Here is a 12,186-nt window from a genome sequence, read left to right as displayed (position 1 = left end):
CCAAGTCTCATATCTACGCATAATCAACCAGAAGAATCAGGTTCATGTTACCTTCCTCATGGCGAAATCCAGAGTCGCACCACTCAAGCCTATATCTATACCACGCTTAGAGCTAACAGCAGCCGTTATCTCAGTCAACGTAGCTACAATGCTCAAGAGTGAACTTGACATTGAAGACATCCGTTGTTATTACTACACCGACTCTGAGATCGTTATAGGTGACAACAATGACGCACGTCGCTTCCATGTGTACGTTGGCAACCGCGTACAGCATATCAGAGACCGAAGCTCCCCAAGAGAGTGGTTCCATGTCCCCGGGAAGGAAATTCCAGCCGATGAAGCTTCTCGCGGTTTAACCCCAAAGGAGTTACTACAGAACGACCACTGGTTCAACGGACCAAAGTTTCTATGGCAACAAGATCCACTTCCACTTCACCCACAGCCTGCTTGTCCTCTACTACCATCAGACATTGAAATCAGAAAGGATTCAGCATTGACACTAGCCACAAAGACAAAGACCCTTTATACCGGACAGAACATATTGGAACCTGATCGCTTCAATCATTTCTCCTCGTTCAACCGTGTCAAACGATGCATTGTTCAAGTTCAGAGAGCAATTGAAAGATTAAGACCCAACAAGAAGCATAACTGGCGTCCGACAGAAGGACCCCCCACAGTGACAGAGCTTTCACAAGCTGAGAACTTAGTTCTGAGATCAACTCAACATTACCACTATAAACAAGAGATCAACACCCTTAGTAAGCTTGAAGGCAACGATAACCAATTTCAAGATCGCCACAGTGCGCGCAAAAGAAACAGCGTTGTCAGGCTCAGCAGCAATCTTCACAAGCTAGATCCATTCATCGACAAAGAAGGCCTACTTCGAGTTGGCGGCCGACTCAGGAATGCGACCACTCCTTATGCAATCAAGCATCCCATCGTCATGCCTAAAAATGGTCACGTGACAGTTCTCCTGATACGCCAGTTCCATCATGGGAAGCAGCACCACCAAGGTTATGGCATGACGCACAACGCTATCCGCCAAGCTGGATACCACATTATCAATGGCCGTTCTTTGATTTCCCACATCATCGCCAAGTGTGTACTGTGTCGTAAATTACGAGGCCGCAGTCAAGATCAACAGATGGCGCCCTTACCCCCAGAGTGTGTCACACCAAGTGCTCCATTCACCTACACTGGAATGGATGTTTTCGGCCCTTTCTACATTAAAGAAGGACGAAAAGAGCTTAAACGATGGGGTCTCATATTTACCTGTCTGTCCTCACGTGCGATACACTTGGAGACCCTTAACGCCATGTCAACAGATTCGTTCCTTGACGCACTCAGACGTTTCATCAGCCGCAGAGGAAAAGTCCGTGAGCTTAGATCCGACCAAGGAACAAACTTCGTTGGTGCAAAGAACGAACTCGCAGCTGCACTCAAAGAACTGGACACGACACCCGTTAAAGAATACCTGTCTTCTCAAGACTGCGACTGGATTGACTTCAATCTGAATACTCCCCATGCTTCACATATGGGAGGTATTTGGGAACGCCAAATACGCACCACAAGATCAGTCCTATCATCACTGCTGTTAGAACATGGTACCCAGCTTGATGATGAAGCTCTACGTACGCTTATGACTGAAGCCGAGAGTATCGTCAACTGCCGTCCCCTAACAGTAGAGAACCTGTCAGATCCATTAGCTTCAGAACCACTGACCCCGAACCACCTACTGACACTCAAGACCCAAGTTGTGCTGCCCCCGCCTGGAAAATTTGAGTCAGCGGACCAGTATTCCCGCAAACGTTGGCGAAGAGCTCAGTACCTCGCTAACCAACTCTGGCTGCGCTGGCAGAAGGAATACTGTGCCCAACTCCAAAAACGCCAGAAATGGACTACACCTAAAAGAAATATCAAAGAAGGAGACGTCGTACTAGTCTGCGACAACGAATCTCCAAGAAATCAATGGCCCTTAGCTGTAGTCACCCGAGCGTATCCAAGCAGCGACCAGCTTGTCAGAAAAGTACAGATAATGACCGCCAAAGACGGAGACAGAAAATTCTTCGAGCGACCAGCGCTCAAGCTTGTCCTACTCTTGGCAAAAGAGGACCATGAGAACTGATTAATATTTATAATGATTGATATTTAGTTTTACCAATAGGCTTCCTAATCGACGTATATTTGATTTTATTTAGCATTTTTATAAGTCACTACGTTTATAAGTAAATGAAGAAACATTTAGGGAAGCAGTGTAACGGCACCCGCGTGCCTTAGTTTGTTTCGTAGTATTTTTAGATATTTCGCCTATTGTAACCGCAACACGTCACAAGGATTTTCCGCTAGTGGTCACGTGTCCTTAGCTTTTACACCACGAAAACGTATGTAATTTTCCATAAGGCTCACAGAAATTCGACGGGAACCACGGGATCAACTATTGCTGTTTAACTCAGAACCTACTAGAGCGTTCGCCCCAACACGTCCTTCTACACAGGATTGCTGTAAGAGTTGGCACAATAAACCTCTCAGCCTTGTGGAACCTGTGAGTCATTTAGTTTTCTTTGAGTTTCACGGATCTCTCCGACAACGGAGCTAACGCCGCTACAGAAACACTTGTTTGTAAAAAACACTTCTCAAAGAACTACAAAGAACCTGAACGGTAGACTTGATTTCACTTACCACCAAAACTGAGAAAAGGATTTTATTCTTGATGTCTCCTCCGTCGTTCAGAGATTCAACGCCATCAAGCTCGTCCATTATTATGGCGTCCAACCTCGTCTGTGTGTAGAGGTTATCAAAGTGCTTAATCAGAGCAGATCGCCTGCACTCTCGCGCGGATACGTTCTCAAATTCACTGAACGAATTTTATTTGGATTTAACTGTCGAAGAATCCTCCTTTTCAAAACCAATACGAAAGATAGTGTGTCAAAACAAAGGAAAAGGCTTGAGAGTTTGGAAGCAGGTGTTGTCATATCCAAGTCAATTCCGTGTGTCAACGTCGCAAGAGACAAAACATAGGCTCATACTGTTTGGTGAGAGATGAAGCTCCCACAAGCATTTTTCAAAAGTTTAAAAAAACATCGTGTCTGCGTGTAGCACCGGAAAGATGGTCATAGATAGAATTGCCCTAAAACTGGGATTTAGAGTTTGAAACATAATGTTTTTAACATTTTTTAGCTTTCCCTTTAACAAACAAAGGAGGGCCCATCCCAACTAAAACTGATGAACCCTTCGGTTTCAAGTCGTCCGCAATTGTATTCTATTTCCGCACTCACCATCAATTAGCAATCATAGTTTACATTGTCTATGACCTACACACGATTCTAAATTTCATGACGGTATAGTAACAGGCAGCATACACTTCACCCACCTTAATGCACCGTTTCTTTCCAGTTTTACCCACAGAATCTTTTCAGAAGCCTTCAACGAGCATCTGAGACCAGGTAAACCTGATTACTAAAGGGACCCCTTTAACGTCACCCAAATAACCATGGTAACAAATTTTCCGCCGAGTGCACCATCCACGCTTGTTACAACTAAAGGCGAAGATGAGACAAAACCTTGCCTCACCCAACCGCAGCCGTGTTATCAAACAAGGAACAATATTCATTCCCACCAGAGGAACCGTGCTCGAGAGGAGTCAATCGTGTTCCCTTCTTCTTCACTGGAGGAATCTTTGGTTGTTGCAGAAACATCGAAGAAGACTGGGAAAGATGCATACGGTAAGAAGCCACAGTTTTGTAGTATGTTTTTTTTTCAAAAAGGCCAACCAGTTCAAATGTCAAATGTCCATAATTGCTATAGTTGTTTAATCTGCCAACTTTTTCTCCACGTGTTTCTACAATGGCGGCCAATTAAGTTGCCATTTTACTGACTTTGGTTGTTTCTGTGCACGCCTTACTTGACGCTTACTTGTTTTGATTGACTAAGAAATTCAAACAGAAAATCGCAAACTCTAGCGAGGAAAGTGAACAATCAATCCCTCAGCTGATTACATTGCTGGTTCTTTTCAGATTTAACAAAAGTCGTAACCAACAGCAAGCAGCAGGGTATGTGCGAGACAGCAGCAAAACCTGTTCAAACATCTGTCATTGAAGCGCTTGACAACACAAAACAAAATAAAAAACAAGAGAGAGAGAGACGATATTGCCTCTGTCGTCCTTTACCCTGCCTTCTCGCTCAAAGGCATCCTCACTACATGACTCTTTACCTCAGGGTGTGGTGGTGGGTAATTCCAACTCGACGCATCTCGCGTCCACTCCTCGTACCTCCCTAGACAGTCAAAAACTTGAGACGTCTTCTCCAGCCACCTTCACATCGAGTAGAGGCTAAGAAGAGAAGATGAAAGAGAGGAAAAGATAAGAGAACGGAATGGTGAACAAAGGATGAGGATGGGGGAGATAATGGGGGAAGGGGAGGAAAGAGACGAGGGACATTCTGAAGGGGAACTGGGGGAGGATGGATTTGGACTGAGGAATATGAAAGATGAGCCTGAAAAGAGTCAGCTAAGAGAGGAGGGAGATCTCCAGAGCCGGATTGCCGCCATGAAGAATACACTGCAAGAATTTCAAGATTTGAAAGCAGCGTATAAGTAAGTACAGTTATCATTCTTTTATGTGTGTTTAGATTAGCTCTGGTTTGGCAAGAATGTGAGGTTTGTAACTGCACAAAGATTTATTTTCCGTCTCTTATCTTGGCGGATTTTCGTGTTCATGATAATTTTTGAGATTTACTTTCTATACTGCCTAAACTCAACTCTGGCAAGACGTTCCTGGCACCAAGTAAAATTTATATTTGAGTCAATCAGTGCGGAGAATCACAATTTCAAACTCTTGAAAAGGGTTATTCTGACTCGGTCCAAACAAAGACCTGCTTGCATACTGCTGTGTCACTTCGTTCCCGCTCTCTCGTCCTTTAGCTCTGTTTAACTAACTGTGCTGAAAAAACAGTCCGATATTGAATTGTAGTGTTGTTGTTGCGTTGTTTACCAACCAAAAGAGCTGCTTGATGCCTGTTGATTTTCTGACGGCGTGTACCTGTCAACTGAATGTAGAACCAAATTTTGCTTGTTTTGTTAGTCATAAGAAGAGGCAGCGAGATCAGTTTTTCATTTGGGTTCAAGAGCAGAGAGAGGAGCTGGGTCCGAACTATGAGGACGAGGAGCTATTACAAAAACTGAGCAAGTTTGGATGAGGTAAATAGAATGAAACTTTGAACATACGGTGCTTAGACACATATATTCTGTTGTTTGGAAAGTCTACTACTGTGACTGCTTCTGTGTGATCGTGGGAAGTGGCGGTGAAGTCATTGACATTGATTGGTAAATGAATTCAGTGGAACGTCTTTTAGCTTCTGCTAAATGTTGTCAGAGTTTTTTCATTACAGCCAATAAAAAATTTGTCGATCGCTAACGCCAACCCATCAGAGGGTGAAATTTGAGAGCTTATCAATTCAAAGATACTTATACCTAAGATTCGCTAAACGCCCGTCATTTCGGCAATATCCTGGTATATTTTTTACTCGGTCTGTGGACGAAGACACGGCCTAATAAAGCAAGCATACTCATTAGACATTTTGTGTGTTTGTTGTTTCCTAGTTAACCGAGGAAGTAAACAAGATGGCTGAAAGAATAAAACAAACTCGACAACTTGTTGAAGAAGTAGCAGCTAGCACCAGACAACTCATTCAAAAAACTGGATTGCGATAGCCGGACCAATCTCACACACATCAACGTCATTGGGTTGTAAAAGAATCAGTTTGTACTGCACGAGACCCGGCGGGTGAATGGTTTCATGGCTGACTTGTCACTACAGTATCAAGCAACAGAATGTGACTAAATTAGGTACCAGACTCCCAGCAGTGGGTAATATAAACTGCACGTACGTTTGTCGAAGACTGTGAATGAAACCGTTAAATTGAAAGTACTTAGTAGTACGTTCCTGTGTTCTGTTTGTTCTGGCATTCTAAGATAAAAAGACATTACACAGCAGAGTGTTGTACAGCCGGAACAGACAAAACTCAGCACCGGACGCTTCACCGTTTAATTTTCTAAGAGACGAAGGCAAAAGTGAAAGGTATTAAAAACTCTGTAAAAGTTAGTCCGGTCGATCATTACTGCATTACTTGTGTGGTATTAAATAGTTGTTATGCGCCGCTCAATTGAAACCTTCAATATACCCCCTTTCCACCCCCTCTCCCCTCATGGGGGCGGCAACCCTCCAAGCATTTGAACTTTTCAATTCCCGCTAGTCTGAAATGTTAGCCGTCTCCTCCCCCTAACTTACAGGGGGCGCAGGAGAGAGAGACGTCTGAATTCCGAGCGTTATAATGTCGTCCGTTGACGTCACACAGTAATTTATGCAATTTTGCATAAATAAAACCTTTGAAACAAAATGGCGGCCACGAGTCGTGGAAGCGCGCGGCATGCATTGCAGCATGCATAATGTAGGAGGTTGTGGGCGTTTTGTAAGCCGTAAAATTTGAAGACAAAGCATCAAGAATGTATGTACGGGATCGCACTTCATTTTCCACCGAAGATGAATCGAAAAATGTTCCGATAAATGTTATTAGTAAATAAAGTGGTGCCCGACGTAACTAATCGAACAGTTCGGTAATCGAACTAATCGAACCCAATCGAACTTAATCGAACGATTGGGTTCGATTAGTTCGGAAATCGAACACAATCGAACCAAAAAATTTGTGTGAGAGTTCGATTGAGTTCGATTTCCGAACCCAATCGAACCTAATCGAACGATATAAAAATCACTTAAAATATGCCAGTTCAGCGGCGGGACTGTCTTAGCATATGTATATAAGTAAAAATTAATAACAATAATTAATAATCACTTTATTGAAATAACCATTGGGAATAGAAAATACAGTGAGTTTACTGTAAAATCATTGTTCAAATGCACGTATTTCCAGATCCACGTAGCCGATACAGGCTTGGAGCTTCACGTGGCAGTGTTGAATGTTGAATGACACTGTCCGGTCCATGGATTCGTCAAAACGGAAAATAAATCAATTTTTGTTGCTGGAGTCATCCCCAAAACAGTGTGTGTTCTCATACTCCGACCACCATTTTTAACTAACAATCGGACCGGGGGAATCCAACCAGAAAAATATATATTCACTGCTGCAAAATCAAACCCAATCCGCGAACTCAATGGAACCCATCGATCTCAATCGAACCTAATCGAATCCATTGGAACGTTCGATTTGGTTCGATTAGCCCATTTTTTTGTGAGGGTTCGATTGTGTTCGATTATCGAACTCAATCGAACCCAATCGCGTGATTGGTTTCGATTGGGTTTAATTAAGTTCGATTAATCGAACGTTCGATTTGGTTCGATTAGTTACGTCGGGAGTGGTGATAGGCCAGACGCGACTCATATTAACGTGGTATGGTGGTATGAAATGTGACTTTTGCTTTTTTGACGGTTTTTTTTTTTTGTATGAAATAAGAGTATGTCCTTCAGAATATTTCTCGAAGCAAAGGTTGGTTTTGAATTAAAAGTCATTTGCTCCTCAAGATGTTTTTGAGGTTAGGCATGCAACGTCGGGTGGTAAGTTGTGACAAAAGAAAGAATTTTGTTTCGCACTTTATCGTTTTGTTGTAAAAAATCAGTGAAAATCAGAGGTTATTTCTTCAATGAGATTGTGAGGGCAGCCTCTAGCCCAAAAGTGCGTTTTGAAATGGATGATGTTGTAATAGAATAATTTTGCAGAGGAGGTGTTTCGAAGAAGTCTCAGGGCTTCATATTTTATTAGTCCCGGCTTTTCTGACCCCAGTGGGTGGCAGGAAGATTTTTGGGTATACACTATTTGGAAACAAGTTCTCGTCTCGGCAGGTAGGGCAGACAACTTTTCCTCATATAACCAGACTACCCAACCCGAGACGAGACCAAAAAAATATGCGCCCGTGTTTATTTCGGGTTTACAATCGCATACGTATTTACAAGAAGTGAAATTTAAATTAGTTATTCATGAAGGGAGATCTCGGTAACCGGTCTGTTATCGGTTCCGGGACGACCCGAAACTTTGCTTGCAACGATCATATACAAATGTATTACCAAGAATTGGGGGGAGAGGTGGCACAACTTTGTGTGGACGATGGATCTATGTTCAGGGCTGTGGTTGTTTCAATTTCGACAGACGTTCGAGGGAAGAGAAGGCCAAAGCGACAAAGCATAGAATCTAATCTTTTCCATCTCGATAACCGCCTGAAATTTCCTCCGTGAATTGAAAGACAAAATTTGCCCCTTTACCCCCACCCTTAAATTAAAGGCAATTCAAACAATCCATGCTATTTTAAGCCCCTCGGTCGTTCACCCAATCTTTTAATAATTTTGTGAAAGGATCTGTCTGAAGACCATAATCTCAAAAACGATCAAGGGAACCTCTTACAGCAACCCACCAACAGCATATCACCGTACATCGCTCCTTCATCTCCATGATGCATGAACATGAAAAATCACGATAGATCTTATTTTGTCATTTTTCATCACCTCCACTGCAACCTTCACACTTTTGAAAATTTTAAGTGCACTGAAACACTAATAAAATCGCATATGTTATTAAAAGTAGTTGGGTGTGCTATATAGGGATTTATAATAATATGAATACAACAGATCGTAATATTAAAGCGGTGTAAATTGTTTTCCTTGTTAGTTAAACCTTTAAAGGTCAGTTATTTAGTCGTAAGATCATCCCGAAGGATCCTGTCGTCTGCTTCTTAAAATCAGTTGTAGGTCAAGCTTTTGTGATCTCAATTCTTAGAAATCTTGAATATTTTTGGAATCATTCTCAGAACTCAGACTTAGCCAAAACATGTCAAAACTACACTTCGTGATTGGTCGGTATTATTACCTGATCACAAGACCACCATGCATATTGTATTCAACTAAACCTTCGCTTTCTTACGACGCTAGTAATGGATCCGGAAACCTTACTTTTTAACCTTCACGAAGAGGTAACTATCTTGTTCTGTGTGTGGAGACACGTTCACTGATCCAAAAGTTCTGCCGTGCTTACACAGCTATTGCCTTCATTGTTTGAACAAGCTTCAACGAACAAGCGGCAGAGTTGGACAGATCAGCTGCCCTGAATGTCGTAGCGAATTCAGAATCGCTGGGAGCGGAACTCCTGACCAGTTGCCCACCAACTTTCGATTGAACAGCTTATTGGATGTGTTGGCCATTCAAGAATGTAACTCTACCGGCGTAAAATGTGGAAACTGCGACAAAAGAAGTGCGCAGTGTTTTTACTGTTTTCAGTGTTGTGTCTTCTGGTGCGAGGTCTGCATATTGGGGCACAACATATTCCGAGCGAACAAAGAACACCGCGTGCTCGCTCTTAAAGACTTTCAACATCAAGACGTTGAAGATGTATTAAAGTGACCAGCATTTTGCCAAAATGATCATCACGAGAACGAAGAGCTGAAGTATTTTTGCAAGGATTGCAAAGTTCCTATCTGCAACACTTGTGTTGTAACACTTCACGACGGTCACGTTAAGGCGCCACTGGCAGAAGCTGCTAATGAACGAAAGCTACGAGTAAAATGCGTGATTGAATCTCAGAAACAAGAGGCGCTTCAGAAGAGAAATAAACTCTCTAAACTTCAAGATGAGCGAACTAAAATTCAAAGACAGGTCGCTAGCGTTAAGCAAAACGCGCAGATATTTGCTGACAATATGAAGGAAGTCATTGAAGCGAAGAAAGAGGAGTTTTTTAGAGAAGTTGAAAACAAAGGAAAAGAATCAGCAAAGCGTCTGTATATAGAACAGTGCGTGGTGGAAAATGAATTACAGCGGATAGAGACAGCAATCGAAAAAACTGAAACTCTTCTTAACCGAAGCACAAGCGCTGAAATTGTACAGTTGGACGAAAGTTCCCTGGAAAGCATCAGTAATACTGGAGAACAAATTGAATGTGATTTTGAAGATCCGGGTTGCCTTTTTTTCGTGGAAAACATTGAGCTAATGGAGAAAGCAATCTCTGAAGGGATTGGATTTGTCAAAACATTTATCAGCAAAACTAAGGCGCATCAATCAAGTGCGGAAGGAAAAGGAATCAGCGAAGCAACTGTTGGTCTTGAAGCACAGCTTTTTTTGACAACACGAAACGCTGAGGAGGAACAATGTTACGAAGAATTTGACTGCGTAACAATGGAAATAAGAAATGATCAGGGCCATGACTGTACCACAGAAGTGAATGTACAGGATAACAAAGATGGCACCTACAATATCAGCTATTTTGCCAAAGAAGCTGGAACATGCCAAGCATCAGTGATGGTAAATGGAGAACATGTTCGTGACAGTCCTTTCACTGTTAAAATCAAAACCAGACAATACAGACCTGTGTTATCTTTTGGACGAGAAGGTTCGTTAGCCGGATTGTTTGATTGTCCTTGGGGAGTCACAGTGAATGAACGTAACGAAATTGCTGTGACTGATGAAGATAACAATAGGGTTCAGGTATTTAATATTGATGGAACTTACCTAAGGTCTTTTGACCGTAAGGGTGATCAAGAAGGGGAATTTGACGATCCTCGTGGGATAGTTTTTCTTAATAATGGAAACATTATCGTGGCTGACAGCTTTAACAACCGAGTGCAAATGTTCAATGGGCAGGGGGAATACCTCAGTCAGTTTGGTGGTGAGGGAAATCGTGATCACCAGCTTCATTTTCCCTGGGGTTTGTCTGTAGATAATGATGGTAACATTATTGTTGCTGATTCAAAAAACAACTTAATTAAGATCTTCTCTCCCAGTGGCCAGCTGTTACGTAAATTTGGTGGAGAGGGCACTTTAACAGCACCTTATCACTGTATACAGAAGGAAAGCAAGCTAATAGTATCAGACGTGGCTGATCATTGTATCATTGTATCAAGTTTTCACTGGTGAGGGTGACTTCTTATATAAATTTGGAAAGAAGGGGAAGGGAGACGGAGATTTCTATGGACCGCGTTGCTTGTCAGTTGACAAGGTAGGACAACTGATTGTTCCTGATTTTGGTAATGACTTCAGGTGTTCGATCTGAGTGGAAAGTTTATAACAAAATTTGGAGGACTCGGCAGTGAGACTGGTGAGTTTGATGGACCAAGCTCTACTGCAGTACTTACTGATGGTAGGATAGTTGTGTGTGACATGTACAATCACCGAATTCAGATATTTGAATAGAAATCATATTATAATGTGCATTAGTCGATTAGAGAATTACCTTTGTCTATTTGATTGAACACACACACACATATATATATATAGAGAGAGTTATCGCTGCGTTTAGCTGAACCCGTTAAATTTAGTAGTAGCAGCTTCTTTCTCTTTTTTTATGTCACCAAGAATTTGTAATTAAGAGCGTTAGGATGGCTTGCAAAGAAGAGCTTGAAATGAAAAGATGTCCCTGCCACCAGTGCATTGCCTGAAAGTAGCAGAAGTATTACTGTTTTCATTTTGCATTCCTTCACAAACTAACTCCTTCATGACAAACTCCTCATAACAAGTAACGGTATCTCCTCGTCACGTAATGTCTTCTCTTCGTTCACCATGTTGGATATTTTGTTTTACAAAATTTCCTGCCGGTCAATGCGCCTGTGCGTATCACTAGTGGCTCTGCTTATCGCACGGTGAAACATTGGCTGCTTCGTATATGCAAACCAGAGCAGGTCAATTAATTTTTTCAGATGAAGCTTACAGCCTAAAATAATAAATATCTTTTTAAATAAATGATCTTATTTTAGTGTTTGTATTTAAAAGTTTGTAACATCCTGTTTTTCGTTGAAGTTATTTCACCACTGTCCATTGTGAGGTCAAATTGTATTTGTATTCTACTACAAGTTTGTAAAGGCGCAAAGGAATTGGACTGTAAATAAATTATATTTTACCCACAAACAATGATTGTTGTCAGAAAATGGTGCGTCAGGATGTACTTATTTCATTGTCTATTTGGACGATTGATTACTTTGTAAATAAAGACAACAGACCATGAATCGACTTTGCTTGGTAATGTAAGGCCCAGTTCAGACGCCGAACTTTTCATGAGCCGAACTTAATTCAAACAAGAAGCTGTTTCCAGCTTATACTCGGGCCATTTTTGACTGTGTGGTGCGTATAGCCTACAATCTTTTAACAGTGATAACCTCCAGCTTCGCCAGTTCCCCCAAAATAGATAGCCTGCGAGCAAGCT

The 12,186-nt window shown here is 41.9% G+C and overlaps 2 protein-coding genes and 1 pseudogene across 3 annotated transcripts in view; all 3 read left to right on the top strand.

Moving 5' to 3' along the window:
- The window catches only part of LOC146472620 (uncharacterized), a 38,281-nt gene extending 32,841 nt beyond the window's left edge, over positions 1–5,440 (top strand). Inside the window, exons 2-3 of one of the 2 annotated variants that reach the window (XR_014866556.1) lie at positions 4,014–4,591; positions 5,079–5,440. Coding sequence is in view for 1 of the 2 variants with exons in the window: in XM_085119395.1 (XP_084975521.1) it covers positions 4,386–4,591; positions 5,079–5,193 (321 nt within the window). In the remaining variant the exon portion in view is untranslated. Of the gene's footprint in view, positions 1–4,013; positions 4,592–5,078 lie in introns of those variants that run through there. The other variant, XM_085119395.1, reaches the window with a different exon arrangement.
- The window catches only part of LOC146472619 (protein SFI1 homolog), a 97,188-nt gene extending 91,090 nt beyond the window's left edge, over positions 1–6,098 (top strand). The window contains exon 33 of the mRNA XM_085119353.1: positions 5,597–6,098. Coding sequence (XP_084975479.1) covers positions 5,597–5,707 — 111 coding nt within the window. The 3' untranslated portion in view covers positions 5,708–6,098. The remainder of the gene's footprint in view (positions 1–5,596) is intronic.
- A 2,834-nt stretch (positions 6,099–8,932) lies between these two features.
- On the top strand, positions 8,933–11,949 carry LOC146472618 (E3 ubiquitin-protein ligase TRIM71-like; annotated as a pseudogene).
- The last annotated feature ends 237 nt before the right edge of the window (positions 11,950–12,186 follow it).

The sequence above is a fragment of the Pavona decussata genome, unplaced genomic scaffold (genome assembly GCF_977016875.1).
Source record: "Pavona decussata unplaced genomic scaffold, jaPavDecu1.1 SCAFFOLD_98, whole genome shotgun sequence".
In the NCBI taxonomy this organism is placed as follows: Eukaryota; Metazoa; Cnidaria; class Anthozoa; order Scleractinia; family Agariciidae; genus Pavona; species Pavona decussata.
The sequence above is the reverse complement of the archived record's forward strand: the minus strand, read 5'-3'. Positions and strand labels throughout refer to the sequence as shown.